The sequence below is a fragment of the Pseudopodoces humilis genome, chromosome 2, assembly GCF_049639895.1.
Source record: "Pseudopodoces humilis isolate 2021_Gansu_Grassland_sample_001 chromosome 2, ASM4963989v1, whole genome shotgun sequence".
Lineage (NCBI taxonomy): Eukaryota > Metazoa > Chordata > Aves > Passeriformes > Paridae > Pseudopodoces > Pseudopodoces humilis.
In genome coordinates this window covers 23,813,271-23,831,642 of record NC_142201.1, presented here as the reverse complement: position 1 = coordinate 23,831,642, position 18,372 = coordinate 23,813,271, and the positions used below count along the sequence as shown (strand labels likewise).

The window sequence follows — 18,372 nt, the reverse complement described above, 5'->3', positions numbered from 1 at the left end:
TAGCACCTCTGTGTGTGTCGTGTTGAAGGGACATAATCTTTTTATAGTTTAATACTGATTTGCTCGCATGATTCACTAAGCTTATCAGTTGCAGACAGTCTGGGAGAATGAAATGGAATGGAAATGCTTGTCAAGAAATGAAACAATTTGCATCACTAAAATAATCTTCTGGGCAGATTTATATTTTGTGGGCGGAGTAAGATAAAATGAATGTCCTCTAATGTTACATGAGAGGCTGGCCTGTGGTGCAGGGAAGCTATGGCTATTTGAAAATAGTGAATGTACCATGCAAAATAGGAGAGGCACCTGGTGCAGTGCACCTGGCCAAAATCTTTGGATTAGCCTGTAACCAGCTCCTAGGCAAGGGATAAAGAGCCTGCCTTTTCATCTACCGCTCCCCCACCCCAGATTATGCTTCCTGCTCAGCACTGTTCCTTCTCAGCACTGTTCCTTCTCTGTTTTGGCACTTGGAGGACAGCAGTGATTGTTCCAAGCTCCATGCAGTTTCTGGGGAAGGCGTTGTCTCAGTGAGGATGTCTGGGAGATAGGACAAAGTTGTTTCTTTCTATTTGTCTCATTATCTCTTGTCATATGTAGTGGGAAATCATTAAGTGTGTTATTCATGTCATGAGACTGATTTAAAACCAAAGTTTAGAAAGGGACAATTTACATAGTTTCAGTTTAATTATCTTATGATGATTCCTGTACTTGCTATAATCATCCTTCTCTCTTCCAGCATCTCATTACTTAAGTGCCCCTTTGACCTCCTTAAAGTGATCTTTGATCCACAAACTTCTTCCAGTCTGCCCTCCCATCTTCCCAGAGAAACAGGACGAAAAACCTCATACTTCTTCCTAGTACAGGCAGAATGTTATCACATTTCTCAGCTCCAACATGCGTTTTAGTAGTTGAGGACAATGCTGTTGAGTAGTGGCTGTCATCCTTGACCAACCTCCCACCCACCCACAGAGGCTGCAGTCAGTGATAGCAGGAGATGATGTTACTGTAAAATAAAGGTCGTGTTTTGTAGAGCAGGTGCCTGTTCTGGCACAACAGGCTGCAGTCCTTGCCCCAAACAGGACCTTGTGCAGTTGTGCTCCATGGCGCTCAGTACCTGCTTACCTTCCTCGCCTTTGGTTATTCTAATCTGAGGCATTAAAAACAGGAAAAATTGAATATAATGGGCTCATTTTTGTAGGGACAAAAAGAAGCTTGAAAGCACAAGCCCATTCTTCTGGCTATGCTAAATTTGAGGACAAAACCATACTTAAATAACAACATACTTTTTTTTTTTTCTAAAACAGTGCATGTTAAATAATAGGCTGAAGGAAATATGCAGGGATTAACTTGAAAACAGATGTTTATAATGATTCAGTGACTTATGTTAAGTACATTCCCAGATGCAATTAAAACAGACTTCTTCTGAATTTAGGGGATGTGTTGATAAAACTGATAACATTCTGCATGATCCTGGAGGAGGAAGTATGAGCTGCAAGTATGCATCCTCCAGCAGAGATCTTATCAGGTCTGAAAAACTAAGAGAGGTCACACCAGGTCACTTCTTGTAGTGGGAGACCCAATGTTTTTTTCCAGGCATAACCATGTCCTGCAAGGACTAAAGCCAATGATTCACTGGGTGGCACCTTTACCTTCTGATCCTTACTGGGGTTGCACTGTACCATGTCTTGGTGCTGTTTTCAGATCCAGTTCTTTTTCTGCCTTATATGATAAAAACTCCTTATAATCATGTTAATTCTCACCTTTGTGTGAATTTATAATATAACATGGTAAAATGCTATAATAATGTAAGATCAAAAATTTTCAACTATATTTGCTTGATGTCAGTATAGAGAAAATTCTACTTCAAGGAACAAATTCAGTGGATGTACATATACAAAAAAAAGGTACCAACAAAAGCATAAATTTTCAGGAGTTTTATTGGACAGCCTTTATTTTTTTTTTTTAAGTATTAAAGCCCCATTTCTCTTTGATGCTTTACTTTAAAATAAAATGTACTTACCAAGTAAAAATGTTACTGTATTATTTAACTTTCTGGGGTATATTTATTGGTCTCGCTGGGGGCTTTCCAAATTCAAAACGGATTAGGTACATTTTCTTTTCATTTCCCAGAAGTACTGATATCCCAGTAGACTGGAGCCTGCAGGTGTAGAGGGACAGGTGCCCAGCATCTGTGCTGAAAGCTGTCTCAGGGGAGCTGCTGTCCCTCACTGCGTCTGAATAATGGCCTGAAGGGGCTGCTGAAGGATCTCCTGTGCGTTGGTGGAATATTCACTGATACAGATGTTTTGCTTCTTTTCCTCATAGTTTGTTTCTGAGCATGACAGCAGTAAAAGCAATTGACTGCTGAGTTACTTTCCAGTTGTTCCATGACAAAGTAGAGAGTAGCCCAGATGCGTTTAAGAGCATCTTTGGTAACACAAAGCGACTGTAAGATTTTACCTGTGCACCAGTTAATCTGACTTCTCTCATGTTACTGTATGGGCTGAAGCAAGCATTCCCCACACTGACCAGCCTTTCAGTCAGTGGGGTGCTGCTGACATCCCTGGCTCATTGCAGTATGTTCTGCCTGTCACTCAATTCAGACATTTAATTCTCAATTTCTTTTATTTTCAGGGATGTTCCGGTTGTGGAAAATGTGATTGCAGTGGAGTAAAAGGGCAAAAGGTAAGCTCTGTCCATTTCATTTCCTTGCCTATTTCAACCACGGGGTATAGAATCCACTGGGAGCCAGGTGAGCCCTGGCGTTCAGGCAAGGCTTGCAGTGCCAGGGAGCACTGCCAAGGCCAGGCCACGGTGCCAGCAGCAGTGTTTCCGAACAGCAGCTCTCTGTGTCTGTGGTGCAGAGGGCAGGAGGGCCAGGGTGGGGGGCAGGCAAATGCCCTCGCTGTGGAGTGAAGCCCCCAGCCCAATGTGGCCGTGCCCTCTCTCCTTCCCCATTGAGTGGGATGCTACCCTGTCACTCCCACCTTTTCCTCACCTCATCTCCAGCCTTTTCACTGGGTAGCAGGCTTGACATCCTGAGCATCTCTGGAAGTGAGGCAAGCAGTTCTGTTCAGAAATGCTTCTCTCAGCATGCCGTGCAGATTGCTCTCCAGGATGGTTGTGATGCATCATAATCAATGAACCGTGACCAGGGTTAGCCCTGGGAGGCAAAGACTTGCAGTAAGGAGAGGGAGGTTAATGATCAGCTTAGATACAGAAAAGTGTTGCAGGTCAAGAAACAAAGAATTTAAAACTTTTGACAGAACCTTGCAAAAGGTTTTTAAAGTTCCCATTCAGTTATCCAAACTTCTTGTGTATGAAACAAAAAAAAGGCACTTTAAAGTCTTCTTTTAAAGCAGTAACAGTGAAGAAAATTTTAGTGCACTTAAGCATTCCGTGAATTCCCCCTGTAAATTACCTGCTTTTGTAAATATTGTAGACATTCAATCACTCTTCCTTATCTCTTCCAATTTTGCTTGTGGAGATTTTAATCTATGATGTGTTCCCTTGTGTGTGCATATGTGCTGTACATCTACCATTATAAATGAATGTAAACTGATTTTATCATCCTGTGGTTGCTTTGGGTATGTTTTTCGAGGTAAGTTGTTTAGGTCACCCGAAGGAATACTTAGAAGAGATGGGGGGGATTGTTTGCTTTTTGTTTTGGGGTTGTTTGTTCCTTGAAACAAATAGACAGCTGTTTTTCTGCTTTGTTTCAAAGGCAATAGCTGCATATTTACAGATGATGGATCTGAGAATGTCTGTTGGTGGCTTTTCTTTGGTGTTTTCCAGAACTAGGAATGTAAATTATTTAATTGGAGGCCCAAGCAAGATAATTTTCTTAGTAACAAAGCATTGATTAATTTGTGATACAGATAAAAAGTGTCAAGGTCTGAAACATCAATCAGATGGAATCTCCTTTGTTAATAACCCATTAATGTCTGTTTAATAAAAGTCAACTATTATTGAAAATAAATACAGCAAAGATTTGGGAAAGGTTCAAAACGCTGAATTTATGCTTTGAAAGCTTGATCTTATTGTTCAGTAACAAGTACAAATGAGTCATGGTAGAATGAAGGAGACACATTACAACTCTTTCGCTGAAAGACATCAGTTTTCAGTTCATAGAGTATGCCAGCATCTTGTAACAAGATAATTTTAAAAAAAGATAGCTTGCATCAGCAACAGCATTAAACCTTATGCTTCATTTATTTCCAGCTCTGTTCCTGTCTCTTTGCTAGAGCTCTTGCTGGCATTTTTTATTTGCATAGTCCAGAGTCTCAAAATGTTCTCTTTAAACGAAATAGATGCTTGTCTGATATGCTAGAATCCAAAACTACCTCACATTAATGTAGGCTGTTTAAAAATATTGATGAGAGAAAAATATCTCTTCATAGTAGCAGAAGACATATTAAATTTCAGTGGGTCAGTGTACTCTCCACTCTTCCTAATGGGTTCCATAATAAATTTCTCTGATTTAAGCAGGTGTATAATGAAGTATTCGCATGATTTTAGACTGTGCAGGAAATGCAGTTATTGACATTAGAGACATCTAGACAGGTGAGTGAATAGTCAGGCCTAGAAAATGATAGTCAAGAAAGGCATTTGAATGTATTTTGGAATCCATATAACATGATATGAACCCGGTTCATATCAATGCTTGCTCATTATGTTAACTCTGTTTCAAACATACTTAGGATTTTGAACAGAACACTGAGTTTATTTTTTAAACACCTGCCCCCTGCCCTACAGCCCTGTGTAGTTTTTCATCCTGATTCATTTGTTTGATGTCTGTCTAGAATAAGGACAGTCTGCCCCTTGGTCCCAGGGCTGGAGACAGAACCTGGTGAGAGAAAGTAAGGGGAGAATCCTTCCTGCTTGCCTCTTTAATATTTCTGTAAGTGGTGTTTCCAACGAATGCATTCGGATTGGAAATATGGATATGTGGTTCCCATTAACACACACATCAGTAATGGTACCTCTTACTTCAAAAATCTATGTGAATATTGCTTAATCAGAGGTCAGATTAGACTGATCCTAGCCAGGATCCGGGCTAGGAGAAGGCTGCCATGCCCAGCTCCTGCGGTACCCCAAGAGACCACAAAAGAGAACATCTGCTCTCCACTTCTCATGTGGGAGCACATATCCACTCTACCCTACACCATCCACAGCCAGCATTCTGCCTACACTGGAAACCCCTTTGATCTGGCTTCCATGTCGTGCTGAAGGGCACAAACGCTGAAGGGTCTTTTCCAATCCTCCCACACTCTTCAGCAATCCACCCACACCACTTCACTGCCTTGGGAGCTTTGGGAGCTGCGGAAGTGGGTGCTGGGTTTAATAAGTAATGCCTTAATTATTAACATCTGGAGAGATATTTCCTAACGTAGTGTGGGAAGAAGTTCCAGACCCAGAAGTTCCAGACTGGGGTTTAATTAAAATTCATTTGGCCAAACAATCATATTCATGATCTCATCAGAAAAAGTGCTGAAAATGGTATTTGACTTAATTTGACTTAAAAGCTGTGAAATGCCCAGGAAATAGTACCCAAGAGCATTCCAGACATGGAAGAGTAAATTACATTGCCATTTTTTTCTCTCTCCTTTGAGAATAATTTCATCAATATGATGGCCATATTTAGAGTACATTTAATATGTTCTCCCATCAGACTGTTTCCATGAAAGTAACATTTCTATGCCAAACTCCTGTAACGTGATTCATATATTATCAAGGGTATATAATTGACAAACTCTAAGGGTTTTCATCCCTTTCAGAAAATTTGGATAGTGAGCATAATTGCAACAGATGGCTCTTATCGTATAAAGCCTTTATTACTACACTGAACATCAAGCTGTTATTTTAAGCTATGCAATGTCAAATATCACATATTTGCCAAACAAAAGGTAAAGACATTTTAGAAAAACATAATATTGCTAAAATAATAAATACCTTACTGTTTTCCATTAGAGAGATTAACCTAAAACATCTTAATTTATTACCTCTTATGCTTTTTATTTGGTTTTCTGCATAATAACTTGACTGTTCCCTTAAACCTCACTGCAGTGTGAGATCTGCTTAAACTGATTAGTTTTGAATGCTTGTTTGCATTTTATTGAGCTACTCAGAAGACTGAAGCTATGTTTTCTCTTTTATGCCTACCTAGATTTTGAGAACAATTTCAAGCAGCTGTTGAGATAAGAAGTGCTAGCCGTTAGTGCGTGCAGAAAAAACATGTTAAGCATTAAATTACCATTCAGAACAAAGACTGCACAGAGATGAGTAAAATTCTCAATGCACTGACTTTTTCTAAAAATGCTCCTTCTCTCATTCATGACCATTTGCACTACTTTTATTCTGTATCAGAAACATGTGCAAATGGAGGCAACACTGGATCCTTGCTGTAAGTAATACAGAATGATTAATCTTCTTAGACTTATCAGTTAGAATGAACTGAAGTATAAATTGTCATTCTTTAGTAGAGATATTTTATGATGATTTCACTGTCTCAGCATTACCCACTGAAAGTTGAAGTCAACAAGACTATCAAACATGCTTTTGTCATTGAGCATGAAGTATTGCAATTGAAAAAAATACTCTTTGATAAATAGAAGATAAGAGTAGAATTAACTCTTAATGTAACTGCTGGTTTTGATATTTTTATTGTTTGAAAGCAGGAGAAATTGAGAAAAGAATTTTATTTGGCATATATTTGTTTCCCTAATTCTGAGACTGTATCTGTATTATTATACCTACATAAAATTTAAATTCTCTGTTTGCCTTGATGGGTGCATCACCCCTGTGTGGATTGACCATGCCACAGAAGTACACAGACTGGCTTTGCTTGAGGTATTTTGGATCTGGAAGCCAGGTAGCTCTGACTTAGACTGAGAGTCAGTGGGACATCTCTGGAGTTCCCCATCAACAGGAACAGAGACTTGCACACTTCTACAGCCTTAAAAATCGCAGATGGTTTTGGTGTCTGCAGGGAATTGTGCTTCTCCCTTTGCTCTGTGAAATGAAGAGTTGACTGTTGCAGTGGACTGTGTCCCTGTATTTTTTTTAAGGTTTACCAGACTGGGTGGATCTTTGAGGATTTTCTGTCATTTTACGCATCAAAAGATAGAACAAAAATATTTCAAATATTGATGGTTTAACACAATATAAACTCCCTTGTCAGAGAGAAGCCCTGGCAGTCAGTGCAAAGATGACTATTAAGTACTTTGAGTTTCCTTGAAAATATATCAGAGGCAACAAGTCAGTTCCTTTAGTGGAACAAATCAGTAATCATTAGAGCTGTGCTTTTCATAGTCAACTTTTATTAAACTTCTTTAAGTCAAGAATGTTAATTTTTTATCATTTTACATTGACGCTGCTTGTTTTAGTAAGCACTCCTTAGTGTTCCTATTTATGTCCCCTGAGAATGAGAGGACACAGTCTTATGCTGCACCAAGGGAAATATAGGCTGGATATTAGGAAAAAGATTTTTATGGAAAGAGTGATCAAAGTGCTGGAATTGTCTGTCTGGGGAGGTGGCGGAGTCACCATCCCTGGATGTGTTTAAAAAAAGACTGGATGTAGCACTAAGTGCCATGGTTTAGTTGAGGTGTTAGGGCATGGGTTGGACTCAATGATCTTGGAGGTCTCTTCCAACCTAAGGATTCTGTGATTCTGTGAAGTGGCTGCTGGAAGAACTTTGTGTCCAGCACCAGTTTATGCCTGAGTTGGAAAGACCATGAACTGAGGACACTAGGGAAACCGCAATCAAATAATATACCCTGGAGATGGCCATAAATTTGGAAAGAGGGGTGACAGGCAATGTGGGAGGCAAGACTGAGTCTGCAGTCTGGAAAGGGCTAATAGATAACATGAAATCATCTAATTATGCCTGAAAGGGCAGACTCAGAAGTAATAAAATAAGCAAAGATACTAATCAGCTGCAGATCTGCTGTTCTACAGGGAAACTAGTGATTCATAAATATTTTTGAAAGTCAGGATATTGTCACAATGGTTTTTGTCAATTCTGCTTTGACAGTAGTATATTTTTATTGATTTATCCTTTACTCAGAGAAAAATAATCTTTTAAATTCAGATCCAGGAGAAAGAACATCATGTTTCATGAAGAGAGCTGCTGTTCTTGAGAAGAACAAAATATCAAACAACTTTGAGTAATACTGACTATGGTATGCTAAATGCTGAAAAGTTTTCTACTCTTTCCCAGCTGTCAGACCAAACTGCTAAGTGGCGTCTGAAACCATCAGCTTTTCTTAGTTTTAAACAGTTATATGAACCATTTGTCCCAGTTGTCTCTGGCCACATTTTCTATGTTAAGATGTATTTTTGCACTCAGTACAGTGGGTATCTTTCATTAATACAAGCCACTGGATTACACTGATCAATTTATCTCTATGGAAAGAGGACTATAAAAGCAGTATTATGTGCTGAGACATGCTCATATTTAGTTTCCAGAGCTGACTTCTGAAGGTATTCACAAAGTAGTATTTAATTTGACACAATATGACCTTTTAAGCAGCTGTTGCTAGATGCATTATCTTTGGTTATAAGGGTATTGGCACAATGAGCTCAGGCTCTGTACTTCATGTAATAAAACAAGTTCACAGGCTTGATTTAAAATTTGCACAACTGTTAGTGTATGCCTTCATTATGGTTTCTTGAAAGATTGCAGGGCCTTGGCTTGATCTGAAGTATGTGAGCCTCCAATGAAGGCAGTCTAGTTTCCCCAGTGTGAGATCAGAATAAGATACGAAAAGATGTGTAAATCTCTGCTTCTCTGAAATCTTCATGCTTGGGATGTGGAGCTGCCCAGTGCCTGTGCAGTACCTGTGCATAGCTTGAAATCTTCCCAAATTTAAAATTATGTCCCTACAGGGTCAATATCTACTGACTAGGTACTGATTACAAAACTTTCATCCTGATGTGCAGTTTTTCAGTGTCTGGTCTAATTGCCCACTAAAACTCTGTGATGCCACAGAGGTTTGTGGATATAATTTAGGAGTCTGGAACAGCAAACTCTGGGATACAGCAGTAGCTGCATTTTGTAGTTAACCTTTTAAGTTTCTTTTAATCCTTCTGCTCTTCAGTTTATATTGTATTTGCTGGGGATCTCAGACCAAGGCAGACATTAAAATAGACAGTTCTGTGATATGGTAGTTCCCACACAAGAATTTAATCCTTGATAAACTTAATAATCAGTCTCTGTGTACATTTTCTCTATAGCAATATTCACAAGAGACCTGGGTGTATGTAATTATCACTGGGGAACCATAGTAATATAGTATATAATAGTCTTCTTAAATCACTTTGTAGTCTTTCCAGCCAAGAGCAAAAAGTGGATTGGGAAGTTGGTGTTGTGGTTTTGTGGGTTTTGTTTTTTGGGTTTTTTTTTTGTGTTTATTTTGGTTTTTTTTTAAATCTCATACCTCATGGTGGTTAGTTGTTTGCTTCCTTTCTCTCAGCTACTTCTTATTTCAGATTTTAGACCTATGCTTTCAGAGAAAGGTCATAACTTAGATTAGTCACTGAAAACATCTGGCCATATGATGTTGGCCTTCAGAAAAGCAGATCTGGATTTTCTCAGAGTTTGGATTTCATTAAGGAAGGGTAAAAAGGCAAATTTTATACAAAGTTCTTAAAACCACTTTCAGCAGAAGCAATAGCAAAGCTTGTAACAGTATATGCCTGGAAGGAGACAGAACACTAAGAAGCAGCATGAAAGTTGGATTTTCAAAGAGGAAAACTGAAGCAGCTGCTAAAGGAGTGATAGTGAAGTTCTTTATCATGCAGGGAAGTTTCTAACCTGCTGGAGAACATACCTAGTTTACCCACAAAAGAAGTTTAATGTGATAGTAGGAGCAAAAATGTTGGGAAACCATATTTAAGAGATGTTGAAGAGGGTTTACATTTCAAGTAACTACTACACCTGAGAAAGGGCTACAGAATAGTTAATTGAGCTACTGATAACTTAGCAAAGAAAGTTCAATTAAATGATGAAAATAATGACTAGCTTTCAGTAATATATAAAGTGTTCTCTTATATAATCTGTAACAGCAAAAAAACACCACAAAATCAAGGTAAAGCCAAGGGAAAGGGAGCTTTGACTCCTCCTGTCTGCAAAATCATGTTTATATCTCAGAATATTTAAGAGTGATTAGAATGGCAAAATGTACCCATAAATTTTGTAGCTCTTAAAGAAAGCATGTGACAGCTTCCACCGAAGTTGAGCTGGAACATTTTTAAATATGATATGCCAACAAAAGTAGTTCTCACCAAGGCTTGTGTCAGAGTTCAGTGTGCACAGTGTACCGAGCTGAGTGAGTGAGCACAGTCACTAGCATCAAATGGGGTGTTCTCTCAATCTTTTCTCACTGACTGGAAACAGATGCAACAAAAGCATTTCATGGCTAGTTAGCAGAATATTTAAAGCCTTGAGGGGGTTTGGTAGCCCTTAATTTTGTTAGGTTTGTTCAAATGCCAAGCAAAGACTGAAAGACAATACGGAACTCCAAAATAAATGATTTTAAGTGGTGGTGATGGAGGGGAGGGACTCTAGTACAGAGGAGCAGTCTATAATGCCCTCTGGCTCCAATGTCAGTAGTTAGGTGAAATAAAGGGAGGAATACCAAAAGGTTGTATAGCGAGCAATGCACAGAGAAGCCAATGCTGCCTCCATCTCTATTGCAGCACCTTTAATGGGATAGCGAGTTAAGGATGTGGTTGCAACACCTCAACTCAAACTTCATTTCTGTCTGAAGGTGTGGAAATAGAGGCTGGAAATCCAGCAAGGACACATTCAGCCCTGTGAAAGTCCTATAAAGGGATCTCTGTAGGAAGTTCTAGGTATTAAATGCAGTGAAATCAGTATCAAGGCAGGAGAACGACACCATTTCCCACATCAAAAAAAGGGAAAAGATAGTGTTTGTGAAACTCTCCAGAGCTTTCGATAGCAAAAGTGCCTTTGCCCTCTGTCTGTCACTGTGCTCCATCAGCTCTAAGGAAGAGCAGGAGAGGGGTGCCAGGGAAGGGCTGTGCCTGGGGCTGGCAGTGTCCCAGGAGCCAGGCTGTGTCACTTCCCCGTGGGCTCCTCTGGGTGGCAGTCAGGCATTACGGATTAATTCCGAACGGCCTCATTACGTGTCCTTTTTCACTTTTTTTAAAAAAAGAATTATTTATTTATTTATTTATTTATTTATTTACTTATTTATTTTTAATGGTAAATAAAACCTTAAAACCTGCTGAGCAATACCCCAACTTCTAGTTGACACTTACTGACAAGGATACTGACATCCTCTACGATGTCAAAATAAGAAAGATACTTGTTTTCATCATTGTTAATTATAATTGCATCTCTGTTAACTTTCTTGACTTAGGCTGAACAACCTTGGAGGTATTACAAAGTTACGTATTGTCATGTCTGTTTTACAATAGATCTGGTTGAGTGAAGAGACAAAGTGAAGAAACACTGAGACTTTTGAGGCACAATGTTGTCTGCCTTGTGATATTTACATGATTAAAAGTCAAAAGGCAGAATATTTCCTCTATTTTGTGGAAAGATATTTTACTCCTATGAAACTTTCATAGTGTTTAAAAGTTTAGAAATGCCATTTCCAGCCTGATCCAAAAAAGCAGCTAGACTAGCACTGTCTCAAATAGTACTGTCTGTCGCATACCCTCAAGATATGAGTACCTCATTATGAGAACTTTATTGCAGTCTGTACTGTCTAGGACCAGCTGCCCATGTTTTTACTATTTATGGAAGAGATTATTTTCTGTAAATATGTCCATGACGAACCTTTGGCAAGAGAATAAAACTTGCATGTAACGTCACATTTGATTCCCGGTCTAGGATCTGAACAAAAATAAATTAGAAATCCCAGAGAAAAACGTTTAAGACCCTTTTCCCCCTGCTGTTTCATCTTTAAATGTGAGCCTTTAAACAATGCCAAATGCAAACAAATGCTAAATAATTTTCATTAATGAAGTAGGAAGGGTGTGGAGCATTTTTACCCCTTATATTCTTGGACCTTCAACACTGGAAGTGATTTAATACAATGTGTAATAAAACAAAGGAAGAGTTACTCAGACCTAATGTGTTCAACAGATGATTAGAAGGGGTGGGAAATATAGCACCCTTTTGATTCAACCTGTATGCAGGTGATAGAATTTCCTTTTTCTTTTTACAGTGCAAACACATTTGTCCTTCAAACATCCTGTTCCCTTACAGTTCTTTGAGATTCTTCTGTTCCCCCGAGTTACTCTAGCTGATGAGAAGAGGCTACTTGACCCATGTGTCATAAAAGATTTAAAAAAATAAAATAAAATTAGAGAACTTCATGTGTACCTTTGTAAAAAGGTGTGATTTCCTTCTGAACCATCATAAGCTGTGTTATTGTGTTGGGCTTTTTTCCTTTTTTTTTTTTTTTTTTAAATCAAGAAAAGTTTAAACATAAAGGAAATGAACCACATAATTTGGTGTTAAACTGCCAAGCTCTGTGCAGGCAGACTTCCACAGCTGAAGATAAGGTTTAGTTGCTGTCAGTTGTCTTCTTCTCAGTTATTTTCTATTTCTGTACTTCATATACCATGCCCTCAGGTATGGTATGAATAAATATGTACCCCTCAGCATCCCAGCTACTTCTGGATCTGTAACATTTATCTACGCTGGAATGCAATATCACACAAAGCATGCATGAACCAAAGACATGCAAATGCAAGGAAATATAGAGAGCTTAAGATAAAAGTTTACATGGCTCAAGAAGTCCTAAAATGTGAACTTTGGGTAGCTGCATTGAAAAAACAGACAACTACTTTTGGAAAATGAGGAATAACTATGGGTCAAGGAAGAAGAGGTATTAAATGAAGAAGACTTCTAAATTATGCTCTTACTTATAGCTGGTTTAACTGAAATTGTATGGTGTTGGTAGGAAACCAACTTAAATTGGCACCAATTAAATTATATATAAATTATAATTCTTGGTTTTTGAATGTTAATTTTACTTCACTCATTTTACTTCTTATTCAAATTCTGAATTTCTTTGAGACACACTGTATATCCATGCACTTGAGCACCAGCTAAGCACATAGATACTGATATGTAGGGAAAAGGATAATCAAAGATTCTTATTTCTTTTTTTATGCTCCTGGGAAGCACTTAGCAGCTTCCTGAGGAATGTTCTGTGCAGCCATGAGGTGCAACAGAAATATGCTTTTCCTCTAAGCATTCTTCAGTATTTAGGAGGCAGAGGCCCAGGGTCACTCCCTGAACCTTAAACCTGAAAAGCCCTCTAATTAAATGTTTATATGAATGGAGTCACTATTGGAGGTTTGGGCTTGTCTTGTATCAAGCTGCAGAGGTTCCTCAGTGTTTTAAGTTCATGATCCTTGAGAAAGGATACTTCCACAGTAGGAAGAGTAATCCTGTCAAGGAGTGAAAAATCAGAGTGAGATTTGGTGATGGGGATGCCTTCCCCGTGGTATATGAACATTTATGGCACTGGCTTTTGCATCATAAACAGGTGTTTCCCGGTGTTCTCCCCCCAAAATTCAGCCTGAGAGATCGTTTGACTGCAGCACTGAAGGAGTCCCACATGTGAAAGTCACTGGGGAGGGAGCAAAGGGAGAAGGAGATGCAGAAGGCAAAGAGGTCATGAGTAAGAGAGTGCTGGTCCCCAGAAGCTGTTGGGGTGGCCCTTTGTTGTCACACATGTCTCAGTATAATGCAGAGCAGCCCTGGCAGTGCTAGAGGTTGTTCAGGGCCTCAGCCAGCCTGACTGTAGAGCTGTGCAGGCGATGTGAGACTGCTATGACTGCTTCTTCTGCTAGGTCATGCCGAAAATGCTGCACTCATGTTTCCATGGGACTGCGTTTTAATGCAAGAATCCAGATTTTGCTGACTCTTCCCTCCTGTCTCTGCCTTAGCCTCTCTTCCATTTCACACACTGTCAGGAACTCAGCCCCAAAACTTCTGGGTGAGCCAAGACCTTTATAGAGCTCCTACACAGATTCTTCATGTGTCTGCAGAGTTATGTTTGGGTAATTAATTACTTGTTACTTTTGTGGCTCCAGAATTGTATAGCTATGGCGCAGATACATTCTGTTGAAAAATGTGCAGTGGGAATTTTGTAATGTTAAACTTCCTCAGTGCACTTGAGGACACATGTCCTGTAAGCATATAGCAATAATTCTGCTTGACTGATATCCGCTTCACACTTTCAATAAAATACTGAAAATGGTAAGTGCAGCTGAGGACAAACAGATGACATTTATTGTACATGTTTATTTTATTCCTGAAATATATTCAGGGCCAGTGCTCCCTCTGGTGGTTAAAAATACCTTTTTAATGAAGAATTGGTATTCTCTGTCTTCTCTAATGTAACACGGAGTAACAGTGAGCCAATTGCAATTCTCTAACACACGTTTAAAAGTGTGCAGAGAGAAACGCTGTGGCTTGAGAGCATTACTCTGGTCACACAGTACTGTTTCCCACTGGGTGCTGTAATTACTGCTCTAACACCTTGGAGCTAATTCACTTGAGAGCTTGCAGTTACATCAGCTGAAGGAACAAATACAGAGCCTGCATTCACCTCTCATGTGGCTGGGGATAGTCTGGGTAGAAAACCATATAGTACATTGTACTGTTGTCCATTGCTGTGGTCACACTGGAGCATCAAGGTGTGATGACTGTTTTGAATGGCAGGTTTTCCTGCTAACACTCAGGCTCTTTTTTTAGTCTCTTTGGAAACTGCATCGTCAGTTTTCATCCTGAAACAGTTGCATTTCTTTGCCAAACATGCCCTTGGTAAAATTTCAGTTTGGTGAATGTTAACTTTTGGGAACAGGATAGCACGTGCATTTGTGAGAGGAATTCTGAGTTTATAACATGTTGGAGCCAGCAGTGACAGTGGTCTGAAGACAGCCCTCTGGCAAGGCCAGGGGTGTGTTGGCTCCCAGCTCAGTTTCCCTTGTGAAGGCACAGCTGAGGAGCTGTGGTGGATGAGCTCCAGCAAACCCCACTGCTCTGGTGTGAGAAACTGCTCTTGCTGCCATTCCACCTTGTGTCCTGCTGTGTCCTCCTCACATTGGCTTTGGCAACTCTCTGGCCACCTGGTGAGCTCCTCAGCTCATGGAGGCTGGAACAAGCTCACTCACTGAAGAAAAGGGAGTAAACTTAGTGAGCTGAACTGGTGCAGTGGAGGCTGAGAGAATCACACCAGGTGATGTAAAGAAGGGTGGGGTGGCACCACCCGTTTAAAAGGAGAGGAGCCACCTTTGCTGGGTAGATCAGTTCAGCTGCCTTATGGCATCTTTCTCTTAGACTGAGTTTTATGCCTTTTCAGCTGGAGGACAGACGTGTGTCTGTCCTGCTGTTTCAGCTGCTGGGCGATCTCTGGCAGAGGCAAATGTTAAGAAATGAAGCATCTTTCAAATGGCTTTGGGAAGATCTACGTATTGTTATTCACCATGTGCCTGAATCTCTGGAGAGCCTGAGAACATTATATTTGTACAGACACAGACACCCAGTGAGCCCACACTTTGGGAAGCAGTTGATTTATATCCATGTTACCAGTCTCTCAAGCCTAAAATCTCCCAGTCCAGCAGTCCCTAGGCAAAGTAACAGGGGAAATAATTTATAATGGGGTGGTGATTATTTCCTCCCCCTCAGCCCTTGATATATTACAGCTGAATCTTATGAAATTACTTATTTTATGTGACTCTCTTGCTTAGCAATCTGCAGTTGTTCCATGTGCCAAACAGCATTTCATGGCTAATTTGGAAGGGTAGGTGTCAGAAAAAAACATCAGCCCATGCAGTTCAGCTCTTAACAGGTTCATGTCTGTTCAGAAGTCCATTCAGTTTTAATTTGAACTACCTAATGCAAAGGCATTTCACAAAAGCTGAGCTAACACAGACATCTTGCTTATTAAATGAGTGCAGTGGTGACTGAGCACTTGCTGTCTTTTTACGTAGCACCTCTGCATTTGCAGCGGCTGAGTGGCAGAATATTCATTTTTGTGAGCTGAGTAATGTGTTCTCCTTTGTGCTTTCTGACAGCTTGCATTGAATCAGCAGAGGTACAGATGACATCTGTTTTAATTTTTGAGTCTCATGAATTGATTTGTAAGAAGCAGAAGCAGCTCTTTCAATATTACTTGCCAAGATTTTGCAGCTGTGAATATTGGAACTTGAACAATACATAACCCTTGCAGTCAGAGTCTCATGCTCTTCATGCATCACAGCTAGAAATCTCAGCGCTGAGCAAAAAATAGGTGGGGTAGCAGTGATGACCTGGTGCTTGCCAATTTATGCAGTGTATGTGCTCAATGAGTTGCAGCATGAATGTAGCACAAGCACTTACTGTTGGGCTGTTTGGCTGGAATATTGAATGAAGAAAGGAACAGGCAGGTAAGCAGGGGAAGGATGCAGCAGGTCAAGTGTTTCCTTGCAAGGCAAGGCATCTTCAGAACATGCTTATGCCTGTTCTGTACAGCGTAAGCGATAACTTCATCTAATCTTGAAGTTCCAGGCAAGCCACTTTAGGTAGGAAAGCAGCGGTATGACTGTTGTTACCTCAGGGATCTGTGGGGTCTGATCTACTCAGTGACATTAGGATATCCTTCAGTCATAATGACTTCACAGTTTAAGGATGGTGCAGTTTCTGTACTCTCCCATTCAGTACAGATACTCTGATAGAATTTTGCTGTAATTTAGTGTAGTGTCACTGATGCAAAAATATGATGGAAGTTTGTACTAACTCAAACAGGAGTATTGAAGTAAAACCTTTATTTGTTGGTCCATACAAGTGCTGGCACCATCAGTTTGCTAAGGCTGTTGTACAAAGAGGAAGACTGATACCCAGACTAAAGAAAGGGGCTGGAATCCAGGAGACATCCCTAGATCTCTTACTGAGTCTTGATGGAATAGGTTGCTCTAACTTCTCAGAGTGTCCATGGGTGGCATGGAGGAGTTAAATCCCATTAATTGTGTAGCCTAAAACTGCAGAAATTTGGACTTCTTACACAATATTTAGTTTTGGCTGTTTTCCCTGAATTTACTTTGCAGCAAAATCAGATGAGAGGGCAGAGTAGAGAGGTGTTTGCAGTGTGTAAGTCCATGATTCCCTGTTAGAATAAGCAGCCAACAGTGGCAGGTCGCATGCAGAGAGGGATCTGGCAGCTCTCACTCTTGCAGTCTCTTTTATCTTACTTCCCTCTTGCAAAAAGATGAGCTCAGTTCCAGTAAGAGAAGTCATGAGTCTGAGGGCTTTGGGGTGGTACAGACTTCCACATGCTCAGGAGTTATATTTTCCAGGCCTTGGAACACCCAGTACCTTGACTGGGTGTCCAGAAGTTCTGGACAAATAGCCAGTTGTTTTTATTCTTGGCCAAACTGTTCAAGTCAGGAAAATAAAAATGTTTCCAGGGAAACCTGAATGTATCTTAGCTCAAAGTGACTTGTTATGGCCTCAACTCTTCTCTAGCTGTTCTACCCCTCAGACAGGGCAGCCTGGATGGCTGAAGATAGCCTTAAGAGAATTGACTAAAGTTGCCTTAGAAGTTGCAAGTTTTTATGTATTTTAAGCCTTTAGTTCCTTGACCAGATGAAGGAGTCATTCCCTTAGTAAGTGATTTACAGGCAAGTTAAGGCCCTTTTACAGTTCCAGAATAGTCTAAGGGAGCCTTAGACCAAGTGAAAATATGACCTGTAAACCTCAGTTTTAAGTTTCCTTAAGAATGGAGGAAAGACTGTTTTTCTGTGTGGCAGGGTGCTGTGGTTCAAAGTGTGGTGAAATCCTCAGGGGCAGAACCTCTGAGTGCAGCAAGTATCGGCCGTGTTACACATTATCTATGTCACATATGTTACACATGAGGCATATTTCTCTGTGGGTGTCAAAATAATCTTTTCTTCTTCTCATTTGCACATGGTGTACATTTCTTCAGCAGTGGAAGGCCCTGTTGTATGTACTTGAGTGGCTTCTCCTTCCTTAGCCTGTCTTGCAGCAGGTCGTGAGAACAAGTGCCCAGGGTTCAGCTTGCCACTCTGGTCTGAATGACATAACAACTGATTTTGTGGAAGTAAGTTTATGACAGCAGTGCACATTAGCCAGTCAAAGTATGGGTTTATGTAACTCCTTTAAATTTAAAGATATTTTTCAGATTGCTAATTATTTCAACATTTATTCAGAGACCTGCATTGTGATGCGTTCTTCCTTAAAATACTTTCAAAACAATTTTAGTTATTTTAGAACTTGGACTTTGTATCTCTACAGCTGACCTGGAAACATTATTCTACAGCTGTTCTGATGTTTGCTTTGCTTTGCTTTGTTTTCTGGTCTAATACACTGCTTCGGATTTGGCT

The 18,372-nt window shown here is 40.0% G+C and overlaps 1 protein-coding gene across 2 annotated transcripts in view; it reads left to right on the top strand.

The window, feature by feature from the left end:
• Window positions 1-18,372, top strand: part of COL4A1 (collagen type IV alpha 1 chain) — a 120,181-nt gene that overhangs the window by 46,556 nt on the left and 55,253 nt on the right. For both annotated transcript variants that reach the window (XM_014248595.2, XM_088050975.1), the window contains exon 2: window positions 2,635-2,685. In XM_014248595.2, coding sequence (XP_014104070.1) covers window positions 2,635-2,685 — 51 coding nt within the window. The remainder of the gene's footprint in view (window positions 1-2,634; window positions 2,686-18,372) is intronic.